General features: G+C 41.8%; 1 protein-coding gene, 1 long non-coding RNA gene and 1 pseudogene across 2 annotated transcripts; all 3 read right to left on the bottom strand.

Annotated features, from left to right (window-relative positions):
• Positions 1 to 3,670: 3,670 nt before the first annotated feature.
• On the bottom strand, positions 3,671 to 4,882 carry LOC130140600 (pentatricopeptide repeat-containing protein At1g80880, mitochondrial-like; annotated as a pseudogene).
• Positions 4,883 to 6,586: 1,704 nt separating this feature from the next.
• Positions 6,587 to 7,092, bottom strand: LOC130140676 (uncharacterized). The gene is made up of 2 exons (XR_008818655.1): positions 7,031 to 7,092; positions 6,587 to 6,946 (listed from the first exon to the last, which is right to left on the bottom strand). It is a non-coding gene; the product is annotated as an uncharacterized LOC130140676 (long non-coding RNA).
• Positions 7,093 to 8,115: 1,023 nt separating this feature from the next.
• LOC115666505 (magnesium transporter MRS2-1-like) lies at positions 8,116 to 8,691 on the bottom strand. The gene has a single exon (XM_056320642.1). The coding sequence runs from the start codon at positions 8,675 to 8,677 to the stop codon at positions 8,195 to 8,197; it is 483 nt and encodes a 160-aa protein (XP_056176617.1). The 5' UTR covers positions 8,678 to 8,691; the 3' UTR covers positions 8,116 to 8,194.
• Between the last annotated feature and the right edge of the window lie 4,262 nt (positions 8,692 to 12,953).

The raw sequence follows: 12,953 nt of genomic DNA, 5'->3' as shown, positions 1-12,953 counted from the left end.
TGTGGAATACCATGGATTCCAATATTAGTCTTCAGTTTATGCAATGTAGATCAACCAAAGCTATTTGAGACAAATGTGCTCTTATGTTTTCAGGTTGTGATAATATGACTCGTGTTTGTGATGTGTGGGAGGAGCTATTTGACCTACGTATTGGAGACATGTCTGCATCTGATTACTATCCTAAGTTCACCACCCTTTGTGAGAAACTGGATACTTATTTGCCTGCCACTGATGACATTAAAGAGTTGGCCAAGCGCCAACAGGATATGAGAGTTGTGTTATTTCTCCAGGGGCCTGGTCCTGCTCATTCTTCTCTCCGACAACGAATTATCTCTCAGTGTACTCTTCCATCAGTAGATGAGGTCTTTTCTCGGGTCTTTCGATGCGTGCCTGACTTATTATCATCTGCACTTGTAGCGAGTGCTATGGTCTCTCAGTCTTCTGGTGGTCGTGGAGGCCCAGGGCGTGGTCCTTGGGGTCGTGGTAGGTTTGACTTTTCTCCAGATCGTGGCCGAGATGGTGGTAGGGGTGCTAGAAGTTCTCGTTATTGCAACCATTGTCAACGAGCTGGCCATACTGAGCCTTATTGCTATACCCTACATCCTGAGCTTCGTCCACGAGCTGCTTATGCCGAAGCAGTAGAATCTCCAGTACAAAAGGTTCCTGATTAGTCACAGGAGTAACCTAGTACCATTATGCTGACTCACATAGAGTACGAGTCCTTAGTGAATCCCAACCAGGTGGTGGATTCCTCTGCTCTTACTACTACTTTGGCACAGACTTCTTCAAGTAATCTGTCCTGTTTACTCTCTTCTGTGCCCACTTCCTGGGTTGTAGACTCTGGTGCCACAAATCATACGACCGGTAATTCTAAGTTGTTGTCTGGTATTACCTCTATGTCACCTAGTTCCGTTACACTTGCTGATGGTTCACAGTCCCATATCACTGGTCAAGGGAATGCAACCTTGGGTCCCTCTCTTACTTTCATCTATTTATCATTTGCCAGATTTCCCATATAACTTGCTCTCTGTTAGTTCTCTTACTAGAGATTTGAATTGTTCTGTAACGTTTACTTCCACTCGTTGCGTCTTTTAGGATTTGAGGACCGGACGGATGATTGGTGGCGGACATGAGTCTAATGGGCTATACTACCTGAACAAAGGCCTTATTGCTGTGGTTGCTCAAAAGAAAATTGCTTCCGACTTATTTTAGATGCATTGTCATATGGGTCATCCACCACTTGACATTCTTCATCATTTTTCACCTGTTTCAGAATCTATGAGTCCTATCCAGTGTGATGCTTGCCAATTTGGCAAACACCATCGGGTATCATTTCCTTATCGTGTCCAGCGTCGTATGTCAAGTCCTTTTGAGTTGGTCCATTCTGAAGTTTGGGGACCGTGTCGTGTCAGTGATATGTCTAGTTATAAATATTTTGTTACATTCGTGGATGATTATTCCCGAATGATGTGGTTATATTTAATAAAAGATCGAATTGAAGTTTTTTCCTGTTTCTGTATGTTTTACTTTGAAATTCTCAATCAATATCATGTTTCTATTAAATGTTTGCATTCTGATAATGCTAAAGAATATATGGTTGTTTCCTCTAGTTTTCAATCATTCCTTGTATCTCATGGGATTTTGCATCAGACTTCTTGTCCCTATACCCCTTAACAGAATGGGGTGGCTGAACGAAAAAATCGTCATCTCTTGGATGTGGCTCGTTGCCTCCTTTTTCATATGAACCTTTCGAAAATGTACTCGGGGCATGCTGTTCTCACAGCATGTTATTTCATAAATTGCCTTTTTGATCCTCGAACTCAAAAAGGGTACAAGTGTTATAGTCCAGTTAGTCGGCGGTCGTATGTCTCAGCAGATGTAACCTTTTTCGAGGATCAGTCATATTACACCTCTATAGCTGGTCCTTCTTAAGATGTTCTGTCTTCGACTATGGCTCCACTACTGCCTATTCCCTTGGCGAGTATGCCTGAGTCATCAGCGTCATCGCCTAGTTTTCAGTTCGCTAACAAGACCTATCAACAGCGCCAGTCTATTCAACATGAGGTAGTACAGTCGCCACCTGCATTGGATATACATGATTCTCCACCAGTCAATGTCCCGTCTTTTGATCCACCAGTTGCTTCTAAGCTTGATTCTACTACTGACATTCCCATTGCATTGCCCAAAGCTACACGTTCTTATGTTGGTCAACCCAATCCTCGGTTTACTCCCTATAGTGGTTTGTCTTGTCATACACATACTCGTTACCCTCTTTCTCGGTTTTTATCCTATGATTGTCTTTTTTCTACATATTTCTCGTTTGTTGCTTCTTTATCTGCTGTGTCTATGCCAAGTACTGTTGCAAAGGCTCTTGCTCATCCAGGATGGCGACAGGCTATGGAGGATGAAATGCAGGCGCTACAGGATAATGGGACATGGCAACTTACATCGTTACCTGCTGAGAAATAGGTTGTGGGGTGCCGTTGGATTTTCACAGTGAAGTTTCAACCAAATGGCACTATTGAGCGTTTGAAGGCACGTCTAGTTGCCAAAGGTTACACCTAAACATATGGAGTTGATTATGATGATACATTCTCTCCTGTAGCAAAGATATCTTCCGTTCGTCTTTTCATCTCTTTTGTTGTCCATTATGGTTGGACTCTCCACCAACTTAATGTCAATAATGCCTTTCTTCATGGGGACTTGGCAGAGGAGGTATATATGGAGCAACCCTTGGGGTTCATTACTCAGGGGGAGTCTATAAGTGTTTGTCACCTACGCAAGGCATTATATGGGTTGAAACAGTCTCCTTGTGCCTGGTTTGGTCATTTCAATGATGCAATTATTCGGTTTGGTTTGCAACATTGTACTGTAGATCATTCTGTTTTTAGCTCTACTTCCCCTGCTGGGTGTGTTCTCCTGGTTGTGTATATGGATGACATTATCATTACTGGTAGTGATTCTGTGAGCATAAAAAAATTGAAACAGTTTTTACGGGCAGAGTTAAGCATAAAAGATATGGGTTGTTTGCGGTATTTCTTGGGCATTGAGGTGGCCTACTCACGTGGAGCTTGATGCATAACATGGTGAATTACTTCATGATCCAAGTAAGTATCGGAGACTGGTGGGTAAGCTTAATTATTTAACTGTTACCCGACCATATATCTCTTTTGCTGTTAGTGTTGTTAGTCAATTTATGAGTACTCATCGTACTACACATTAGGAGGTAGTGCTATGTATAGTTAAATACTTGAAGGGACCACCAGGTCAAGGGATATTGCTCAAGAATCATGGACATCTTGATGTTATTGGCTACTCTGATGCTGATTAGGCTGGTTCTCCTTTTGATAGGCGATCAACTTCTGGTTACTGTGTATCCTTGGGAGGCAATCTTGTGAGTTGGAAAAGTAAGAAACAACATGTGGTGTCTCGATCGAGTGCTGAGGCGGAATATTGAGCCATGGCTCATGTGACTAGTGAGTTGATTTGGTTGAGAATGTTATTATCCGAACTTAGTATGTCATCTTCAGCTCCCTCAGTTCTGTGTTGTGATAACCCGTCTACTATGCATATCGCTTCAAATCCAGTTTTTCATGAGTGCACGAAGCATATTGAAGTAGATTGCCATTTTGTGCGATAAAAGATTCAAAACAAGGACATAACACTTCAATACACACGGATTGAAGACCAACTTGCTGATCTTTTCACTAAGTCATTGCAGGGCAGTAGAGTGATTACTTTGTGTAACAAGTTGGGGCTCTTTGATGTTTATGCCCCAACTTGAGGGGGAGTGTTGAAAGGGTAGTTTTGTCTTCTCCATAATTAGTGAGCCCCAATACTCGCTATATATAAAGATAATGTAATTTGAAAAAGTGAATGACGATTATGTTTTTCATCAAGAAACATGAACTCTTCGGCTTCTTCAAAGTTTCTGTTTTACAAAGAACAGTCAGGAGAGCGCAGTACGCTTCCTCATCCGGCGAAGTAATGAATTTCTCCATAACGTCAAATGTCCAGATTGCTTTTGCTGAATTGTTTGCAGCTGCATACCTATAGAACAGCAAAAGCCAAAGATCCCTATTCAATCGTGAATCAGCAAGTCTTAGCTTAATTCAGAAAAATGGTCCACTGAATTTAAGTAACGGCAGCATCATTGAAAGAAACAAATGCACAACATTAAAACTGCATGGTTCATTTTTATGTACTAACGTCGAATGACTGAAACTCAAAAGTAATCAGAAGAAACCATCTCACCGATCAATCATAACTAGCATACCCTGCCTCGTATCCACTGAAGATTGATGCGAATCCCGTATCAAACACCTGGCAATACTGTACTTTTCGTGACTTCCCAATACCCAAGTCATCAAATTGTGAGCTTTCTCGTCAATGCAGCCCCCACTAATCGCCCCATTTGAAAGCCAAAAAAGCCAGCCTCCTCTCTTCCCTCAACGCCCACACTACCAAACATATCTGGACTCCATTCGCACACAGAAGTCTCCGAAGATTCCATGGCCTTTCCTTCCGTGGGAAGTAGACCGACACTTCTGAGCATTTCGATCACGGTTGAATCTCGGGAGTCGCTTTCTGGTGCTTGCCACACGGGGAAGACAATTGGGTCGCCGTAAATCTGGATGGAGAAAAACTCAGGCAAGAAAGATGGGAACATGGGGAGTAATGGCAAGGTTTCTAACGAAATGCTTCAGAGAGGGAATGCCGAAGTCGATCGTAGCCGGGATATGTAAGCGAGGCGAAACTGACGGAAGGGCGCAGATGTGGAAGACGGAAAGGGAAGGGAAGAGATGGGGGCATGTCGCTTGACGCGGTCTTCTTGTCCAATTGGGAAGGGAAGGCTGCTTGAGTGGCGAGGAGTGTGTACCATCAGTAAAGCCGCAAGGCCAACAGTAGAAGGCTAGAACTAGAAGCATCATTTCGAAACTAATTACTAGGTGCCTGGCTTTATCTTGTTAAATAATAAAAATAACTAAAAAATAAATTTACATTTTCCGATGCATTTTCGTAAGAGTTGTGCTAGCATGACAGTTTTTAGACCACCGTAAGAGTAAAAGCATATTATGAACCACAAATTTTTGAAGAAGTGAATCCCCAATAATTTCTTTTTATTTATTTATTTTTTTGGTCAGAATTTCTTTTTATTTGTTATTTATATTTTTTTGGTACATGATAGATTGTCATTATCACAATGTATTAAAGATATTTGCTTAATCATTTTCCTTTTTTGTAATATATTTTACAAAAGGAACAATTCTTTCATAGGCCCGGTCCTCCGACTAAGTAATGATATCGGTTAGGTTTGCATCGATGGACTGGCGTAGCTCAAATCCAATTGACATTACTGTGTCATTTGCAAGATCTTGCCAAATTAGTACTAATTGAAAGCATCTGAGGGGGCAAAAGGACACCAGAAGTGCCATAACTTGTGTACGGAGATCACTTTGGTGCCATAACTTTTTTTCGGATCAGTTTGGTGCCAAGTCGGAGGAAAATAGATCACTTTAGTGACTATGGCCAAAATTCCGGCCAAAAAGCTGACCTGGCATTTATATTAAAAAAATTGATCTGACTTGTACACGTGGAAATTAGGTGGCCTTTTTGGAAATTAGGTGGCTTTTTTCGATTTTTTTAATTTTTTGATTAAAAAAAAAACGTTGCAGCAGCGGCGAGGGAGCCCTCGCCGCTGCTGCCGCCAACCCACCACCGCCGGGAAGGGCCGGTGGTGGTGGGCGGAGTGATCGGCGAGAGTTGCCGGCCCCTGGCCGGGGCCCGGCGAACCTCGCTGAGACCCAGCGAGGGCCGGATCCGGCGAGGCGAGACCTCGCCGTCGCGACCTAGGCGACGGCGAGGCCGACCTCGCCGTCGCGACGTCGCGACCCAGGCGACGGCAAGGTCTGGCCTCGCCCAGCAAAGGCGAGACGAGACCTTGCCGTCGCCTGGGTCGCGACGGCGAGGTCGCCACTCGCCCAACAAAGGCGAGGCCGACCTTGCCGTCGCGACCCAGGCGACGACGAGGCCAACCTCGCCGTCGCGACCTAGGCGATGGCGAGGACTCGCCTCGCCGGATCCGGCCCTCGCCGACCACTCCGCCCACCACCGCTGGCCCTTCCCGGCGGTGGTGGGTTGGCGGTAGCAACGGCGAGGGCTCCCTCGCCGCTGCTGCAACGTTTTTTTTTTATTTTATATAATTTTAAAAAAAAAATTTCTAAAAAAGTACACGTTAGTGGGCTAAACGATGTCGTTTTTGGTTTTTAATGCTGACTGAACCTCTCCGGCAAGCCATGTCAGCGCTACATCGGATTTCCGGCGAGCCACGTCAGCATTGGCACTAAAATGATCATTTTTCAAAAAAGTTGGCACTAAAGTATTCCGAAAAAAAGTTATGGCATCAAAGTGATCTCCGTACACAAGTTGTGGCACTTCTGATGTCCTTTTGCCCATACGAGGGTATGAAACATTGGGTTTGCGGTACCTGATTTGATTTAGGAAGGGACATTTCGCGCTGAGTTAAGAAGGGTGAGACATTCTTCAGCCTGCTACAGTGAGAAAATTAAGTAACAAATTCAAAGAATCGCCACAAGAAATAAGCACATTCTCACTTCCAATTATAGTTTCAATGCAATACACATTGACTAACTGCAACAATGATGCCGATCATACACTTCCTTTAAAGGAAAATTTAATCCTTGCGTATCTATCTATTGCAGCATAAGTCTTCTATACTTGAAGAAACAATAGAATGCTGGGAATATGGTGATTCCAATCGCTCCTGTAATTATGAGGACCCACTTAAAGGCACCTGCATTGTGGAATAATGGTACCGGAAAGTTCATGCCGAAGAATTGCCAGCCACCAAGCCAAAGATGGCGACTACAAAAGTCGCGGTTGTCATCAGCAGCTCGAATTGGATTAGCTTGTTCCGGACACTGTCCTGCATAAGTTTTCAAATACACTAGATGAAGTAGAAGATGAGGAATTCCCAACATCAGATCATGTGCTTCCACACAGGACATACTAGTCTACTTCTTTGAAGACTGGTGCGAGAGTTTCGAAACCGGTCAACGATCAGAATGATCAAAGCCGGTGCGGAGACAGATAAAGCACCATCAGTTGATCTGTTTCCCAACAAAGACTGATCACCATAAGATGTTGACTCCATCCTTCGTTTCTTTTCGTTTTTTTGGGTCTGTTCTTCGTTTCTTTTCGGTGAGGTACATGTCTGCCATTTTTCCTTTGTCATTCAGCAGCCGCTCGATCTCATCCCTAACCTACATTCGGACATTTAAGAGGAACATTTTAGAAACCAATAGTCCCAATAAGGCAGAGAGAGAGAGAGAGATCTATATGATATCATTCATCAGGACAAGTCACTACAAGAGTGACATATAATTCCCGGTACCTTCTGCAGTCTCCTAGTTAATGCAGCGAGTTTTGCTTTTCAATGAACGGACTTTCGCCAATTGCCACGTGATAATCATTGAATCAATCTTGACAAACAAAGTTTCAGTTTCCTCATCGAATTGCGATACCTATAATATGAATATGATGGTGTTATTACTTTGCCCAGCTAACTTTGAATCAATCAAAACTGACTAAATGAACGTCGAAATTATCCGTGGAAGCAGATCTAGTTGTTACAATAAATTCTGATACAGTACAAAAGTAAGTGCTATTCTAATAATCAAAGCGAAGCATTCCATGACAGCCTTTAATGCAGCTAGATCAGCTTAGAAGATATCGAGACACGAGTCCCAATTTAATCAAAGCAATTCAGTCTAGACACAATATCACGCGTTATCAAAACATGGGATAATTACACAAATAGTCCCTTGGCCCAATATGCAATAAAGTCCATTAACTTTTAATTTGTTCAATGTGCTCTATTAACTTTAGCCTAATATTCAATATGGTTCATGAACTTTAACCCAAGATGTAATGTAGTCCCTGGACTTTTGGTACATGTTCAATATAGTCCCTGAACTTGAATTAATGGAATGACTATATTGAACATTTTTATATAGTTCATGGACTAATTCAGGGATCACATTACATATTAGGTTAAAGTTCAGGGACTAGGATCACATTGCACGTTGGGCCAAAATTCTGGGACTATGTGTGTCATTTTCCCTCAAAACATAGAACAAATCCGACCGAAGCTCTCAAAAGTGAAAGTTTGGATCTATGCTCTGAATAAGCATCTTTCGCAAACCTGAGAAGCAAGGAAAGTACTGGCAGCTTGAAGGGCTACTTCAAGTGCCCTAAATTCAAAAGGAAGATATTCTGGGGATGTAGTCCCAAAATTGTTGTCGAAGTTTCTACTTCCTCGTCTCCAGCTCAAGCCAGCACATGCAGACTGCAAGAATTCGCCCGCCCCAAGCTTCTCTGCACACTGTACAACATCGAGATTACCGGCATTCAAAAGCAGAACCTCGTCTGCTGAGATGATACACCCAATCTGCTCCAATTTTACCACAATCGCCTTCTCTCGAGCAAGAATGGCAGAGGGGGAATCAGACGAGGGATCGAGCAAGAGGAAATCAGAGGCAGGAAGATCAAACCGACGCATCAGCGTGACCCTGTCCACCTCAGTGACCTCTGAGTTACCAGAAGTGTCCACGCGAATCCAGGGGAGGTCTTGGACACGCTCCATCACGTTTGGCATTGATGATCAGCTTCAGAGCTGAAATTAGGCAACAAGCAAGAGCATATAACTCAGCCGAAATACAACAATCAGCGAACAAACCATACATGTGGAGCAGATGAAAGACCACCCTACTTGGCCTTAAAATGAGCCTAGCCATCAGCATATATCTAAGTGGAGGCTCGAGAATGAAAAATGCGCAGAAAAACGAACAGTAGAATGCGCGCGCAACCAACCGACCAACTACCATCAAGTGAGGAAATGTCTGAATGTCAGTCCTACGTCAAATATATAATCTCCTCTTGGTGTCAGGAGCAAAGAAGAAGGGCCAGTTATTATGGTCCGATGTGCCCCAAGTCCTCACTCCAATTCAAGAGAGAAACCAATTGCTTGACAAAACTGCTTGTTCTCAGGAGACTGACCGGAAAAAATGAATTTCAATAGCCTCAAATTTTATGCAGACAAATTTCCAACCGCATTGACAGCTTGGAAAATGATATTAGAAGTGTCATAACTTTCACGGGCGCTCGCTTAAGTATCATAACTTTTGAAACGATCATTTCAGTTAAAAAAATGACAGTTTCAGTGCCGTGCCATTGGTGATTTCGATTGCAAGAAATATCCAACGTGGCAACATTTATTATGTCATGCTCAACATGGTTTGCCGGTAAGATAAAATCGGCAACTAAACCTCTAAACCACCTCGTTTAGATATCTATTTGACGCAAATTAAGGAATTGGGCAAAAATCAAGGCGTTCTTAGAGAACCGGCTCAAAATTACGACCACGACAATGGAGGAACCACCGAAACGGAGAGTGCGAGACCGAAATCGAGCCATTCGCCGGTGTTGGAAGCTATTTAGAGCGGAGGATTAGTATTCGATGAGCTTGGGATGGATGTGGAGCTTCGGTTTAACTTCAATGGAGAACATGTTGAGCTGTGAAATTCCGCTTGATTGTATACACATCAAGCTCGTTCGTGTCTTGAAGATGATAAGCGTAAAGAACCCTGGAATTGCTCACTTCGAAAGAATTTTATAAGAGAAAATGAGAGAGAAGTGTTGTTCGCGTTGCCACATTGAATAAAGAATTTTCCCAAAAAAACCACTTAGGACGAATGGTCGGAATTTATGGCCGAACGCACTTAACTGATCATTTTTCCATCGATAAATTAGAGTGAGCACCGTACGATACGAAAGTTATGAAAATTTTAATATTATTTTGCACTTCAAGGAAAACTCTTTAAGTATCAATATGGAACACAAGCTAGCATATTCACTTCCTAAGAGATGTATTAAAAAAAATATTTCAAATCCACATCCACAGCAAACTACTACAACATTTCTTTCCGGCGAACATCTCAGACAACCATTCCGCTCAAGCAAACAATAGAACCAGACAATAATCGCTTAATCAAGTAAAAGAAAAACAAAAATCAACAGGACTGATTAGAAAGAAGAACCGACACGGAGCACTGCCCACGATCAGAGAAGCCAAATCAAGTCCGCACAGATCGATTTTTCAAATGAAAGAACAGGACACAGTCTCCGTAAGTACCCGTGAGAGAGAGAGAGAGAGTGAGTTCGGATGAGAAAGCTATCAAGCGAGCACGAGGTGTGGAGAGGGAAGGACCAATTCCAGAACCTCGGAACAAGAACGATCCCAATGTGGTGAAATTTTCACAGGGAAGGGAAGGTGGGGTGTGATGAAACGAGGCTTGTCACTAATATAAGGGAGAAAATAGTCTGTCGTTACCCACTACCTTATCGGCGATGATTGGATAGGCTTTTTTAACTGGCGTGCTCTCTCTCTCTCCCTCCCATTAAATTGAACGTTTCAGCTCGAAACTTAGGATATGGTCAATGTACCGCACCTTTTAGGTACATTCGCCATGAAATCGACGGGTCGACGTCCGTTCGAATGGCGAGAGATCCGTTGAATTTCAATCCAATCGTGTGAAAACGGACCGTGTTACCGGATACAAAAAGTCATTTTTGTCCTTTTCGATTTTTTTTTTATCCTTTCACGGTTTGGGGACTTTGGCTCGTGTAGTTGCTAGGCGCCAAGTCACTTCCGTATCAGAAAATGACTTTTGGTTTTGGTTTTTCTTTTGTGTCGTTTTGGGGCATCATAGTCCCCCATTTTTGTACTATTTGTTGTGCTTTGTTAGCGGGTACAATGCGACAATACGACGTGAATTTGTTAGGTGGAGGGGGGACCGCTTCTAAAGAGAAGAGGCGGCACAACTCACTCGAATTGACATGTTTTTTTCTTACTTTTAATTTAATAAAACGCACTTCACAATTGTTCGAAATTATTTCATAAATAACAATATAAATAATCGAAATACGGAGGGCTAATTCCAAAAAAAAAAAAGTACAAACTTTACTTTGAATGACAATTTCAACTCAAACTTTTTTTTGTCTCATTAGAAAGCACCAATTTTTACTTGAGTCACAAATCTGGCCCATGTGATGTAAAATTGTTTGAGCCAGATTTGGGATTTAAGTGAAAGTTTGTGAGTTTTTATGAGATAAAAAAACGTTCGAACTAGAATTATCATTTAAGATAAAGTTGGTGCCATTTTTCTGGAATTAGGCCAAATATGGACACGAGATATCACAAGTATGGCGAGCCTTGTAGGTCACCTTCTCACTTTGAGCTTTATGATCTGTACCCAAGGCTCTAATTCTTCCTTTCTAGGTTTTTACGCACTGGATGCCCTGATTTTGAGATATTTGTGCATTTTTCTCAAAAGCTCTGTTTATTTCGCAGAAAATAAGAAAATATTTTCATAAATATGATTGTTTTTTATCTTTTACGAAAACGAACGAACGAAAAATATTTTCATCATTCACGAAAATATTTAGACATAAATTATTATCAATAATGAAAACTTTTTTCCATTGACAATAATAATTTCAAACAACACAAGCGATCGTTTTTAGGGTCATATTTTCTAAGCCATTCATTTTTTACGAAACAAATTGAATCTTATTGTGTGATTTTTCATTTGATATTGTCGTCATGTAGATGAGTACGGCACCATATTCTAAAGCTTTTCATCGGACCCGTGAATGAATCTAGTGATTGTGTCATTTTCAACTCTACAGTCCAAACCGTCCATGCGGCTTATTATAGCATTAAAAAAAGAACCGTGTTTGCCCCCCCCACTTCCATAATTCGTTGATTCTACGAAAGTTCTCTCTTGAACTGTGCGTCCTTTTTGGACCAAAAAAAAATATATATATATTCGTCTTCATATTTTGACCCCCCAAAAAAGAACTATTTGTCTCCATACGCGGTCGCAACTCCCAAGTTTATCGTCACGGGTGTTTCACTTTCTGGATTTCTTTTTTTTCTTTTTTCCTTTTTTCCGGCTGCGCCGTCAAAACGAAGCCGGTAGGGCATGGAAATAGAGGACCTCCCTTGTGGGAGATGAACTGTGAATTAAGATGCACATGACAATAATTTTGTACTCGAAAATTGATTTTATTTTGAAATGATTATTTTGGATTTCGTGTCCGGGAACAATTTCTAAGCATTTAAAAGCGTTTGGTAATTATCCAAAATTTCTATTGTTAGAATTGAAAAAGAAGATAAATATATTTGATAACTATACAAAATTTCTTTTTATTAATAATATTTTGAATATTTCTTTTTTTTTTCCTTTTTTTTCTTTCTTTCCCTTCCCTTCCTATATAAAAATGTTTACATAGCTTAGGAATGGCGAATGTTCACTAGACTATATAAAAATCAAATTGAAAACCCACAAAGCTCGTCATGCTCACACGGCATTCAGCAGCAACCAAGCTCAAAATACCAATCACAAACGAAAGAAATCATCGACTCCGAACAAGCTCTTGCACGCAGCCACTCGCCGGAAAAAAGAGAGAACAAAACACGATGCGAATTATATGAGCAAACGCGGTGCCGACGAAAAATGACGGGACTAGGACACTACAAGTGCTAAAACTTGTGTATGGCGCTCACTTTGGTACCAAAAGTTTCCGCCGGATCACTTAAATGACAAACTTTTTGAAAAACGATCACTTAAGTGACATTTTGGCCGGAAATCCGACGTGACATTTTTTATTAATTTCTGAAGCCGATGTGCCTCGCCGGAGGGTGAGTCAGCATTTTTTTTTTATTTTAAATACATTTTTTTCATTTTCTTTCTTTTTTCCCTTCTTTTCTTTTTTTCCTTTTCTCCCCTCGCCGGCCGGTTGCCGATGGCCGGTCCAGCCACCGGCGAAGCCCGAGAAGGGTTGGGGCGAGGCCGCCCTTCGCTGGTCAT

The sequence above is a fragment of the Syzygium oleosum genome, unplaced genomic scaffold (genome assembly GCF_021117445.2).
Source record: "Syzygium oleosum isolate NSW1041296 unplaced genomic scaffold, Sole_v2.1 Sole_v2.20, whole genome shotgun sequence".
NCBI lineage: Eukaryota > Viridiplantae > Streptophyta > Magnoliopsida > Myrtales > Myrtaceae > Syzygium > Syzygium oleosum.
This window is presented reverse-complemented; position numbering and strand designations above follow the sequence as displayed.

What these genes read in the sequence shown, in the direction of transcription:
- LOC115666505 (XM_056320642.1), bottom strand. Translation starts at nt 8,677, where the DNA reads ATGCCAAACGTGATGGAGCGTGTCCAAGACCTCCCCTGGATTCGCGTG.